This window comes from Argopecten irradians, chromosome 14 (genome assembly GCF_041381155.1).
Source record: "Argopecten irradians isolate NY chromosome 14, Ai_NY, whole genome shotgun sequence".
NCBI classification, from domain to species: Eukaryota; Metazoa; Mollusca; class Bivalvia; order Pectinida; family Pectinidae; genus Argopecten; species Argopecten irradians.
The window spans coordinates 28,285,955-28,300,820 of NC_091147.1; the positions used below are offsets into that span (position 1 = coordinate 28,285,955).

Consider the following 14,866-nt stretch of genomic DNA (forward strand, 5'->3'; position numbering starts at 1 on the left):
AGTACTGTACATCCTTTTTCACACTGTGTCTGGGTTACCTACCTTTGAAGTACTGAACACCCACTGGGAGGAAGTTACAGCCCAGCAGTGTATCGGCTAGGTGGACGTCGGGAAAGGGCGTGGCACACAGGGTATAGTTGGTTGTACACAGCTGACTCAGGACTGACTCTAGGGCAGTTTTCTGTACGTAGAGAAACACTATTAGAATGTCCATTATGCTTATACAAAATTTATGTTTTTTTTTTTAAATAATAGCATATGAAATATAGATGAAATCAGGAAAGAATAAAATTGCCTAGCTTCTGTCCATGATTTGTCCAAATTCAAAAAAAAAAATGTAATCTTTCTGATGTAATGAAAAATTTACGGATCTTCTTTTTAGCTTTAAGTAAAAGATTAACTCATTCACCCCTGAGTATTCATAATGGACTGGTCTCGTCTTTGATAAAGAAGAGTCTAAATGCGTCTTCAGGGGTGAGTGAGTTAACATATTACTGGACTTACCTGTTGGCTAGCTATATCCTTTAGTAATTGATTACCAAATTTAACCTCTAAATCCACCATAGATTGAAAATCCTGAATAAAATCATTAGTGTACAGATGAAGGTCTGACAATAGGTTATTTGTCACCTCTATCTGTCTATGAAACTGAGGCAAGGTTGACCTTGTGTCCATAAGAAAAGTCGCAGTCTCCAAGGTCACAAGGTCATTTGAGGCTTTGATTACTATACAAATAATCAACACAAATGCTCCCACTAGGACGAACCTCCAGAGAATGGGCGATATCAAATGTTTATATAACAATTTTATAAATCTAATTAAACTGAACACAAAAAAACAATCTTCGTCACTGGTCGCGGTGCCGGTTTGCTTTTGACGCTTTTTGTGATTCCAAATTTCAAGTAAAATATCTTCTTTAGATTTCGGTGATGCTCTACAAAATTTCTGATAAAGATCGTTTTTGCCGTTCCATATATCTTCTTTGTTTTCTATGTAGTAATGGTACGGATTGTCCAACGGATCATATGGATGAGTGGATTCATGACCAGTTAACATAAAGTGAATTTTTTTCGCAACAGAATCGGTCGGAATTTTTTCTTCAGCTCCTAGTTTTGCCTTCTGAAACATCTGTCGTAACCATGTAAACCTGTACAACAACAGAAAAATATCCATGACGACGAAAACGCATATAAAAACGGGGAGTAGGATTCCCTTCATCCCAGACATCAGGTTCGCTTTAGACACCACATGCTCGTTTATGACATTCCGTGTGTTCAAGCTTCCGTTGGTTAAATCTGTTCCTCTTCTGTAAAATACTTGTTGTCGAAGTACAATGTGTTTCTGGTAGACTTGGGATTTTATAGTTGACCAATCAGATGGAGACTTGGCTATCACGCCCACATCTTTGTCCAATGGAATGTCGATCTGTACATTTGGAAGTGATCTCTGAAGCCTAATATAAAACACAAAGAGTATCAGCATTAATTCGGTATTAACATATAATTTCTTCGTGTTTAGCTTATAGTAGCAATTACTGTGCACGTGGGACAAGAATATTGAAGTGTCTTTACCCATTGGTTTTGCTGAACACCTCATTTAAATTAAATTCACTTTACAACAACTAGAGTGACTGACAAAACTTTGATCCCGGCCATCAGTAGATTATATACACTCTATGGCCAGACCAAGAAATTTCAATCTGTTAAATGTATAGTTTTCTAGATTTAAATGAATGAACGTCATCTGCAATACATTTTCAACTAAATATATTTTGATAAGATATACTATTTAAAAAAATAGATTAGAGTGAAATTATGTAACAAAAATTATTGATTACAGTACTTTTTAATATTTCAATAAATAAATATCAACATTACCTAGCAACAAGGCGTTCCTTGACCTCTAACACACTGGTGACCTTCTCTACTTCTAGCCACTCCAGAAATTCTGTGACGTCTTCCGTCAGAGAAAGCCGAGTATCAAATATCCCTTCCTGGTCCATGAATAACGTCCTAGGATTATTGAGCCACGCAATGTTGGTCACATCTCTCAGAAAGTCTATATACTTATCTAAATAATGTTCAAAGTAGGTCTGAATGGCTTTGTTACAGTTCTCAAAATAGACGTCTATTTTCACACGCACAGTTTTCGATCTTTCTTCCAATATTCCGACCAGTAAGTTGTGAAGAGTTCCATTTTGGCTATACATTGCTGTGATTTCTTCTTCAATAGTTTTGTAAACGTCATGAAAGATCTTTTCTGCATTTTCCTTTAAGTGATGAGAGCAAGCTTGAAGCCGATCATGTGTTTGGTTGAACATACCAGTGATTTGTTCAGTTTCAAAATCCTCCATTTCTCGAAAATGTTTTCCAACGGCTTCTTGAATTTTTGCACTTGTATTGGATACAATTGTTAAATTGCTCACCAGGGGGCTCTGTACCATGTAAAATACGCCGAGTAACATAGAAAAAGTAAACACAATGGCATATAGGGCATACAGGAATACTAATACAATCATCACTATTTTAGATATGTTGTGTCCCTGGACACCTGAATTACCATCCGGTTTTAGTCTATCCTCTTCACGAGGTACGATCAAAAACGTGTATTTTGACATGAAGCTCTCGTTTTCATCACTTTGTCTGTTAATTACAAACGCTACCACCAAAAATCCTAACAATATCATAAAAGTCATCACAAGCGTTACAATGATTGGTGTCCATGGAAACTGGCTGGCATGGCGATTTGCTTGATCTAACGTTTCCTGATCTGACGCGACGACTATGGGGCTGTCGATAACGGAAACAGTAAGTCTGTGACATGTTACTGAATCGTTGATATTTACAATAAAAATGTCCGGTATAACACTCGGTGTTTTTGGAAGTTGAACAGTGATGTCAAAATTTTCTGGTGGCATGACGAAGACGTCGTATAATCCAAGGTATGATGTCATAAACTTGTCAAAAACATCCATAGTCAGGTGTGCTGGACAGTTGGTCAGAGAACCTAGAAAACAAACGAACAACTATAATGATTCTATCACTTTTACTGACATGTCTTTTCCATACAATTTAAAATTGCAATATAAATCTGTATGTTTAATCATCATGCATAATGAATCTTCAAGTTATTATAAACACAAGGATGGTATCATGAAAGATATTTGTAAATTCATTTAAATACCTTACATTCAAAAATAAAAGTTACCGAAAATTAAATGACACAAATTAAAGAATTATTATAAATGATCACCATATAGATGTATCATTGATGGTTTTCAACACAGTGGAAAATTCAACATAACATATTACATGAATTGATTTTAAATGATGAAAGAATAAATCAATTCAATATACTAATAGGGTTGCCACCTCTCGCGTCCTTGCTGGGATGCTCACAATATTAAACAATTTCTCCCATTAAGACTTATACCATGCGACTTGAGTGGAAAACTTTTTATGATAATTCCTCACACCAACCAAAAAAATCAGCAACTAATTGAAATAATTTATCTTATGAAATATCTTTAATAATCTATTTCCTACCTTTGATGGTAATGTTCCATTTCTGTGTCCACTGGTCCCAAATCACAGATGCTGTCAGACTTCCGTTTTTAATTGTGGTTTTTAATTCATCGTAATAGTTCAGAACCGATTGGTTTCCACCCAGAGAAAATCGTATATAAGGTGCTCTCGATGTTGGTGCAACCTGGTATTCAAACGTATCCTTGACCTTGATAATGGTTGGCTCCACATCGATTCCACCAGACTTATACATAGGCTGGGGAGCATAGATCTTAGAGAAGTTCTTTGCTAGGCAACCTCCTTGACTCCAACCAGAAGAACTATACAGAAATGGCCTCTCTAACTGTACATGAGTAGAGTAGACGTTATGAGGGAGCAAGTCAGAGCGATGATTCCGTACATTGAATTTCTTTTTCCTGAAATCTTTTGGCTCCTTCAGCTTGTGAAATTTGAATTTTTTTGGTCTACCATCCTGGGAATCTGTTGCCAATGACGATGACCTCATCGTTAATGTCTGACACAGCATCATGGAAAAATGAAAGGTAATCAGCGGTGTTGTGGCCAAACTGGTGGTATGTCTTGTTTTTAGCTCTAATGACCTTGGTCCTGACGGGAGAAGAGAAATTCATGTGTGGTATTGTGACAAAGTATTCCACCTTGTAGAGTTTCTTTGGTGTTTTGTACTGAAGATGGCACATGAAGCGTTTCTCAATGGAGTCAAACCTTGGCTCTATGGAGAACAGGTAGAGATCTCCTGTAAAAGAGGACAACAAATATATACAAGATGGGAAATATCTCCAATACATCAACACCAACCCTTCCATATAAGCAGGTATATTTGGTTACAGCTAGAAGTGTAGACTAGTCAAGGACCATTTGACTCCCTTGTTGGGAATCCCTTTTTCCAAAAATTATCCATGTTTAACATTAAAGAGAAGAGTTGATAGAAAGGGAACAATCACATGTTCAATCTTAGGTTTTTTATCTCTTTTTACTACTATAATTTGGTCTGAAATACTACCCAAGGGTTATAATGGCATTAAGTTTGCTTATATGCTTCAGTTGGGAGAAAGAGAAATTACATGAACTATGCAATCATGAAATATTTATTTGAGTCATGAGATCACATAGATTAGGCATGGATATGTTATTTCAGGTTATAAATGAGTCTTACCTGAAGCACATTTGACCGGTTGAGGTGGGCAAGCCGAGCTGAAAGCCTGGAGACAGGCGTACTTGTTAAAGCAGGACACACTACAGCAAGCATTACCCTGACCTGTAATTCAAAATCAGTTGTTACATCATCAGTATTAACTAGAGCTGTCGCCAGAGTGGACGACTAATACCCCGCTGCACAATTTAGTAATAACTCAATTAGTAGGATTTTGCAGAACCCGATATAGGTTACTCAACTCCCCTTTATGTCAGGGTTCTGTGAACCAAATTTTATCAATATCTGTCAAGCAGTTTAGGAGGAGTTTGTCAGACAAAGTTGTGTCTACAGACAGACAGACAGAAAGACAGACAGACAGACAGACAGACAATTCCAGTATACCCATTATAATACAAAGATATCATCTGTTTCACCAACGATGTACCTGAGCCTGGATTACACGAGTTGTTGTGCACACAACGCTGACATTCCTCCTGGTAACCTTTACACTCGGGGGACGGAAAACTTAGCGGGGTCACATCCGCTGCCACCAAACCGAAAGTCTCCCTCAACAGAACAGTGTCCTCGGAACAGTAGATAATGTTAGGAGCCTGGCGAAGCTGGGAGAAATTTCCAGGCTGGAAATCAAACCAGATATATATTGGATAAATAATTTCGTAAAAAGCACATTGCAGAAATTGCACTACAAATTGTACCATAAGACATACATTAGAATCATGACGGAACAGAAACGCTATATATCTTATGGTAGCTAGGTGCAATGAGAATATACTTCAAGAAAATCAATTTTATATTTTAATAAATTGAATGGGAAATAACTCGTATAAGAAATATGTATACAAGGTAATGCAGTAAGTTTAGATTTTAATATAGTTGCAAACTTTGAAAACTCATGAAAATTGATGAATCTATAAAATATACACTATACAAATGTTCTGATGACCAGTAGATTTACCATATCTGGACATGGTGTTGTAAATGACCGCTCCAAGTACTGGTCATCCTTAAAGTAGTCGGGTGGACACTGGGGTGGGTCAGTGTCCTTAGATGGACAACTGACCACTCGGGCGGCTGAAGTGAAGTCATGAAACCGCTCCAGCATCATTTTGTAGTGATCTGGCATGGGATGTCTGTAATGAAAAAAACACCAATAGTTTGACTTAAATCGTGTCAATTAAAGGAACTTTTTTTATTACTTATTATTCATTACCTGACTTTTTTGGTTAATAACTTTCTAGGTGCATTTATTTTCACAAATTATGCAATTGAATTTTTTATCTAGGAATAAACATTAACCAGATATTGATTGAAAGGCAAATTTTCATTCCAAAAAAAACAACAAGAAGAAAATTTTCATTATTCTCAGAGATGATCATGAACTTTAATGCTTTGAAACAGAAATCAGGAAGTCACTGTATAATTCATATAGTCCATGTTATACTTGGCAGTTAATTAATCCTTAATATAGAGCATCAGAGTGTGTTTATATGTGTTTGTATATGTCTCAAACCATTTATGTGGAAAACCAAGACAACAGTTAGAAAACATTTCAACAAATTCAAACATTAAATACTACCTGTATATATTTGGTCTTTAAACATCACAGAGTTATCTGCCCTTGCGCAAGTATTGATTGTTATGTCATGATGTCACAATACAATGCGGTAGCAAGGGCAGATAACTCTACAACATACAAATACTACATTTCAGTTATCTGCCCTTGTGTACAGGTATTGATTGTTATGTCATGATGTCACAATACAATGCGGTAGCAAGGGCAGATAACTCTACAACATACAAATACTACATTTCAGTTATCTGCCCTTGTGTACAGGTATTGATTGTTATGTCATGTTGTTACAATCACTACTTGGCAGCAAGGGCAGATAACTCTACAACATACAAATACTACATTTCAGTTATCTGCCCTTGTGTACAGGTATTGATTGTTATGTCATGATGTCACAATACAATGCGGTAGCAAGGGCAGATAACTCTACAACATACAAATACTACATTTCAGTTATCTGCCCTTGTGTACAGGTATTGATTGTTATGTCATGATGTCACAATACAATGCACTACTTGGCAGCAAGGGCAGATAACTCTACAACATACAAATACTACATTTCAGTTATCTGCCCTTGTGTACAGGTATTGATTGTTATGTCATGTTGTTACAATCACTACTTGGCAGCAAGGGCAGATAACTCTATACATATACAAATACTACATTTCAGTTATCTGCCCTTGTGTACAGGTATTGATTGTTATGTCATGATGTCACAATACAATGCGGTAGCAAGGGCAGATAACTCTATACATATACAAATACTACATTTCAGTTATCTGCCCTTGTGTACAGGTATTGATTGTTATGTCATGTTGTTACAATCACTACTTGGCAGCAAGGGCAGATAACTCTATACATATACAAATACTACATTTCAGTTATCTGCCCTTGTGTACAGGTATTGATTGTTATGTCATGTTGTTACAATCACTACTTGGCAGCAAGGGCAGATAACTCTATACATATACAAATACTACATTTCAGTTATCTGCCCTTGTGTACAGGTATTGATTGTTATGTCATGTTGTTACAATCACTACTTGGCAGCAAGGGCAGATAACTCTACAACATACAAATACTACATTTCAGTTATCTGCCCTTGTGTACAGGTATTGATTGTTATGTCATGTTGTTACAATCACTACTTGGCAGCAAGGGCAGATAACTCTACAACATACAAATACTACATTTCAGTTATCTGCCCTTGTGTACAGGTATTGATTGTTTGTCATGTTGTTACTACTTGGCAGCAAGGGCAGATAACTCTACAACATACAAATATACATTTCAGTTACTTGTGTACAGGTATTGATTGTTATGTCATGTTGTTACAATCACTACTTGGCAGCAAGGGCAGATAACTCTATACATATACAAATACTGTTTTTCCCCACTAACCTGCAGTAGTACTTCTGGATGTTTAGAAAGTGGGCAGATAACTGATTGGTTTGGTAAACATCGGTGAGGAAGAAGTTACTGTCGTCGGTATGATCCAAGTCTACATATTCTGGGACGAGGAATATATCCGACACTCTGACCTTGACCTGTAACCCTGAGTCACGTGGAAATGTGAACTGCATTGACTGTTGATTGTTGGCTATATATACTGGTGTATCCACGTCTTTCATTCCGCTGATCTTCTCCACAAATACATTCTTGGATGCATGGACCTCCGGCGTAAAGTTACCTTTAAAATAACATGTAAATATCATTTCTGGAAATAACTATGAAAGTTACAAATCAGAAGACTATGTTTAACAGATTTTATCCTGTTTTTTGTTTTTGTTTTTGTCGCTCTTTAAAACCAAAGAATAAAAGGCAATGAAAATCTTACATAAATAAACAATATTTCCATATATACTTATTATCATTTGATCAATTAAATGACCTTACAATTTTTTCAATATATATTCCAGTAAATCAATCTTGAATATATGGATATAAGATTTAACACGGCTTTGACTGGCCTGATTTAAGATAGGTATATATTCAATAAATCAAACTAGAATATTTGGATAAAAGATTTTTTTTTTACTGACCTGTTTTTATGTTGGATGAATTCCACTTTAAATGATCCAATGGAAAGGCCACATCTGTAAGATAAACATTAAATACTTGTACAGCCTGTCATAACAACCACCTCTATATAAGGACCATCTGATTGATAATCAAATTGTTATAATAAATAGGTTATTTTAACCCAATCTGACGTGTAAAATAAATACCACTTAACTATAGAGGCCATTATTTCTTTGATTGTTTGGTTTATACAGGTAAACATATTCTAACAATAAAAGGTAAACACTTATATCACTTTCTAAAATTTAAATATTTTCAGAAATCTGTAATGTAACAATCTCTATGACAACTGAATTCAATTTCAAAGAAATTTTATTTCAAGAATTGGAAAAAGACATTGAACAACGGGCAAAATCTATTTTAAGTTGTGTACAAGAAAAGAATATTTTGATTCAATCAAATGTACAGGTATATATCACTTTCATTCAAAGAGGTAATAAACAGTTCATCTGTGAAACTGCCAAGAAGTTCTAACTATAAATTATTTCCTAATCTTTGAACTCACATTACTTTGAACATCATAAGTTAAATAAACAATCGTAAAAAAAGAAAAATAATCCGAATTCTATCTTTCTTGACATTTAAAAATAAATTCAAAGATGAAAGGTATACAAATATCTAATAAAATCAATGACCTTTTGTCTTCATGACCTTTCACCCCAACCTTAAAATCAATAATCTTTGTTCTTAATGACCTTGCACTCTCAACTTAATAATCATTTACTTTTTTTCTCTTTATACATGTCTTTTTTCCCCTGACATTATAATCATGACCTTTGTCCTTCATGACCTTTCACCCCTGACATTAGAATTAATTATCTTTGTCCTTTATGACCTTGCACCCCGACCCAATAATCATTTACTTTTGTTCTTTATGCATGACATTTCACCCTTGACTTTATAATCATGACCTTTGTCCTTTCAGACCTTTATGCCTGACCTTATAATCAATGACCATTTGTCTTCATGACCCTTCACCACTGACCTTACATATCGATGACCTTTCATCCTTTATGACCTGTCACCTCTGACCTTACCTAGACACATGGTGTTCTGTGTTGTAGTACAGGCGGCCACTTGGTATTCTGACCCTTTACATTTAGAACATTCTGAAAAATAAAATTTATCATGTTCAAAATGTTAATGTTACATCTAAACCCCGGAAACAAAATTTTGTTTTAAAATCCCTTTATGATATTAACATTTTGTAGAATTTTTTTCTTCTTTGCTGAATCAATATCTACAGTGAAAAAAATATTATTTTATGTTGCCTTTTTCAGAAATTTTTTCAATATTCAATTCTTGTAAACTATCTTTATTTTTATGTATTTTACAGTTTTCTTCACATTCTTGACATAACTATTATAAGGGGTACCATTTTTCCGAAAGTTTTGCAAAATTAATGCTAAGTACTTCGGAAATGAATATGGTCAGAGAAAAAATCCTTTTCGTCCCCCATTCCTGTAATTTCTGTGATACTGACCTCTGAATACGACATCACTATCAGCTGTACAGCTTTCCTTCATATAGAAACCTTCAGGTACGGAGGTCGTACAGGCTAAAGGTATCAAACACATTCAGTCCATTATGAACAATCATTATATTATATACATCGATCTGTTTTTTGTATACATATTATATACAACGATTCACAATAAATATTAATTTCCTACAATAATCACTGAAGTATTTTACACATATGCCTTAATTACTTCCTTTGTTGTCTTTAAAACGAAAAATGACAATTTTTACAAAATATAAAGTTATGAAAGCTCTGGAATTATCTCTTAAATAAAGGATTACTGTATATATCGATAAATGAATGACTATTCTGTATATGCATATTACAGAGTTATCTGCCCTTGTGGGTAAAGGTACATATTGTAAAGTCATATTTTTCTGAGAAAATGACACATTTTTTGCTCAAACTATTATGACATTAAAATTCAATACCTCCCTCTAAGGAAGATAACTCTATAATAAGCAAAGACAGAGTAGGGATGTTGAGAAACACTTACGTTGGCAGGTATTTCCCTGGATGTAATATCCTCGCTGACACCGACATTTGAGGGAGCCAAAACCAGCTTCACACAGAGCATAAGTATCACAGGCAGTCAGGTTCTTTTTACACGGCTCTCTCAAATCTGGAAAACATGTACAGCAAGAGTTATTGCTCTTTGGTCATTCACACAAAATAAGCTTTAGTGCATTTCCCAAGGTGTGTAAACCATGTAAAGGTAAAAAAATAAAAGCAAATATGTTCATTAAAGCAGATTGAGAGTGGTAACTTAAAATGCTTGAGAATTTTTTTTCAATTTTGCTTATTTTCATTTGAGTTTTGTTTCATATGATATATTTTCTATTTAATACTTATACAAATTTTGTTGCTAATTATTCTTTCTACTAAATAAGAAAAAGCAATAATGACAAAACATTTTCACGATCAATTTTAATAGAGAAATACAATAAACACTAACTTTCAAATATAATCAAATAATCAGCCCAATTATCATCAAGACAAAAGAAACCTAAATCGGAATCCAATATACAGCATTCAGACTGCATGCTTTAGACATTGATGGATCAGAGATTTGACCAATGTCCAGCACACTTGGCTTCTACTTACCCATGAGCCGGACATGAGTGACCAGGGACAGGCTGGACGTGTTGATGGATAAGCTTGATAAGTCAGGATCATCACTGTAAGACCGCACCCTCCCTAAGGAAATCACAAACACAAAGGATAAAGCCAAATATAGGTACAAGTAAATGTAATCGTTCAAGCATGTCCGTCAAAGATACGCAGAAGAGCGCTCGAGATGATTTTGTTGAATAAGAAGATGAAACAATAATTAAACTCTGTTGGGCACTCACGCCTTGGTTTACGATTACATGTCAAACGGAGAGACATATCAGTATTAAAATAATAACAAGAGACTCATGACTGGGCAGGACCGCGGTTCCCTAGACAGCTGGAAGTCAGAAAGTTGGAACAAATTTGTTCTCTGTTTCATAACTTATCTATAAAATCGCTATCATTATCTCTAGCTGCTATTTGTACAATGACACGGCCGACATAATCTCATTGTTACGCTTGTAACCTGCATTATTCTAATAATGTTTTGACGTATCTTACCAAATTGAAGTAGAAAAGCTTGAGACATAAGATTGAGACGATCTAAACGTCCTCAGATCTAACTTAACAAAGAACAACACCTGTACATTAAGGTGATAACAACAAGGGTATACCCAATGATAAAATAAATTTCATAAGAAAATAAAACCTGGTATCAAACTGGTTTTCTCTGAATGCATGAGTGACCTCCCTTTGTACATTGTATCAACTGTTTTAAGAGCTTTGTCAATTACTCATTTGTTTGAATCCATATAAAAGCAATATTTAAGTCAAATTAATCTGAATTCTTTGAGCCATAATTAAGATGTATTAAAACTAATGAATTTTCATTTTTCATAAACACACTGACTATAACTGTTGGCTTATCAAAACATTATCTTGAGCAATTTTAATCACTTTGCTGTAGTCGCAATGTGGAAAGTTTAATGTATGTAAAATCAAGCCACTACGCATAAATAGTTTATTTAAATGCTTGAGAATGTGAAAGAAAATGCCTGATGATTCAAAATGGAATGTGAGTAAATCACCAGAACTGGTCTTCAGTAGTTACAATATACACCCATCAAATAATCAACATATCAGTTAATTGCTAATTGTATTTCTTCTTTGGAAATATGGTCATGGCTCCAAGTGGGCACTAATCATAACAATTACATGTGAAAAGCTGGTGGTAGAATGTCACACACCTTAACCATTCAGCAACTGTAACTCATATGTGGAGGGCTAGTGGTAGAAAGTCAGGCACCTTAACCACTAAGCTACTGTAACTCAAAGGTAGAGAACTAGTGGTAGAATGTCAGACATCTTAACCACGCAGCCACTGTAACCCAGAGGTGGAGGGCTAGTGATAGAATGTCAGACATCTTAACTTCTCTAACCTACTGTAACCCAGAGGTGGAGGGCTAGTGGTAGATGTCAGACACCTTAACCACTCAGCAACTGTAACCTAGAAGTGGGAGGCCAGTGGTAGAATGTCAGACACCTTAACCACTCAGCCACTGTAACCTAGAGGTGGGAAGCTAGTGGTAGAATGTCAGACACCTTAACCACTCAGCCACTGTAACCCAGAAAGAGAAGGGCTAGTGGTAGAATTTCAGACACCTTAACCACACAGCCACTGTAACCCAGAGGTGGAGGGCTAGCCATAGAATGTCAGACACCTTAACCACTCAGTCACTGTAACCCAGATATGAAGGGCTAGTGGTAGAATGTCAGACATCTTAACCAATAAGCCACTGTAACCCAGAGGTGGAAGGCTAGTGGTAGAATGTCAGACACCTTAACCACTCAGCCACTGTAACCCAGAGGAGAAGGGCTAGTGGTAGAATGTCAGACACCTTAACCACACAGCCATTGTAACCCAGACGTGGAGGGCTAGTCATAGAATGTCAGACACCTTAACCACTCAGCCATTGCGACCCACATGTGGACGGGGAGAGGGCTAGTGGTAAAATGTTAGACACCTTAACAATATGTTCAGTTTACAACTTTTAAAAGATACTATCTACCATTTTTTAATGTTTTAATGTCAAATACCTGTCAGATCAGTACATTCTTGAATTAGCTGTCAACCTCCAGACAGTCTGAAGTGTAATAAACCAACAACACATGCAGACGAACCGTATTTTGTGTATAAATGTCACTCAATGTTGATTTAGGTGCAAGGGAAATCGAATAAAACACAGCTTTTTTCATTCTTCATATCAAAGGTGTGACAGTCTACCTAAGTAAGATGGACACTAAACTATGTCCGACTACAATTGAGGACACAAATCGGAACACTTAATGTTCCTTTAGTCGGAAACATTGGAAACAATAAATGTTTTAAGATGGAAGAATTCTAAATCTCAGACAATGGAAGTAAGAAATCGAAGATTATGTCTTGTTCCATGGAACGATTTAAAGGAGGCGTACATATTTCAATGGTATGTGTGTGTAAATTGGGTCTCATTCAAAGTAGAAAGAATTATTTGGACCCTTTCTTATCAATCTTAATTCAAGAACAAATGCACCTTTAGTTAGTAATGCATTCAGGTGTTGCAAATTTCATACAAGATGAGAGACGGTAGATTTGTCTCTTGAAAATCACCCTGCAAGGCTAGTGGTAGAATGTTGATACCAGACCCAGAGGTGGAGGACTAGTGTTAGAATGTTGATACCAGACCAAGAGATGGAGGGCTAGTGATACCAGACCCAGAGAGTGGAGGGACTAGTGGTAGAATGTTGATACCAGACCCAGAGGTGGAGGACTAGTGGTAGAATGTTGATACCAGATCCAGAGGTGGAGGACTAGTGGTAGAATGTTGATACCAGATCCAGAGGTGGAGGACTAGTGGTAGAATGTTGATACCAGACCCAGAGGTGGAGGACTAGTGGTAGAATGTTGATACCAGACCCAGAGGTGGAGGACTAGTGGTAGAATGTTGATACCAGACCCAGAGGTGGAGGACTAGTGGTAGAATGTTGATACCAGACCCAGAGGTGGAGGACTAGTGGTAGAATGTTGATACCAGACCCAGAGGTGGAGGACTAGTGGTAGAATGTTGATACCAGATCCAGAGGTGGAGGACTAGTAGTAGAATGTTGATACCAGACCCAGAGGTGGAGGACTAGTAGTAGAATGTTGATACCAGACCAGAGGTGGAGGACTAGTGGTAGAATGTTGATACCAGATCCAGAGGTGGAGGACTAGTGGTAGAATGTTGGATACCAGATCCAGAGGTGGAGTGCTAGTGGTAATATGTTGATACCAGACCAAGGTGGAGGACTAATAGTAGAATGTTGATACCAGACCCAGAGGTGGAGGACTAGTGGTAGAATGTGATACCAGATCCAGAGGTGGAGGACTAGTGGTAGAATGTTGATACCAGACCCAGAAGTGGAGGACTAGTGGTAGAATGTTGATACCAGACCCAGAGTGGAGGACTAGTGGTAGAATGTTGATACCAGACCCAGAGGTGGAGGACTAGTGGTAGAATGTTGATACCAGACCCAGAGGTGGAGGGCTTGTGGTAGAATGTTGATACCAGATCCAGAGGTGGAGGGCTAGTGGTAGAATGTTGATACCAGACCCAGAGGTGGAGGGCTAGTGGTAGAATGTTGATACCAGACCCAGAGGTGGAGGACTAGTGGTAGAATGTTGATACCAGACCCAGAGGTGGAGGACTAGTGGTAGAATGTTGATACCAGATCCAGAGGTGGAGGACTAGTGGTAGAATGTCAATACCAGACCCAGAGGTGGAGGGCTAGTGGTAGAATGTCAATACCAGATCCAGAGGTGGAGGACTAGTGGTAGAATGTTGATACCAGATTCAAAGGTGGAGGGCTAGTGGTAGAATGTTCAATACTAGATCCAAAGGTGGAGGGCTATGTGGTAGAAT

General features: G+C 36.7%; 1 protein-coding gene across 1 annotated transcript in view; it reads right to left on the reverse strand.

Moving 5' to 3' along the window:
* LOC138306924 (uncharacterized) overlaps window positions 1-14,866 on the reverse strand; it is a 241,467-nt gene that overhangs the window by 6,122 nt on the left and 220,479 nt on the right. The window contains 14 exon segments of the mRNA XM_069247495.1: window positions 43-181; window positions 505-1,453; window positions 1,878-3,006; window positions 3,546-4,006; window positions 4,008-4,278; window positions 4,699-4,800; window positions 5,123-5,315; window positions 5,654-5,828; window positions 7,670-7,958; window positions 8,311-8,364; window positions 9,388-9,459; window positions 9,834-9,908; window positions 10,369-10,494; window positions 10,977-11,069. Of these exon segments, the coding sequence (XP_069103596.1) occupies window positions 43-181; window positions 505-1,453; window positions 1,878-3,006; window positions 3,546-4,006; window positions 4,008-4,278; window positions 4,699-4,800; window positions 5,123-5,315; window positions 5,654-5,828; window positions 7,670-7,958; window positions 8,311-8,364; window positions 9,388-9,459; window positions 9,834-9,908; window positions 10,369-10,494; window positions 10,977-11,069 (4,128 nt within the window).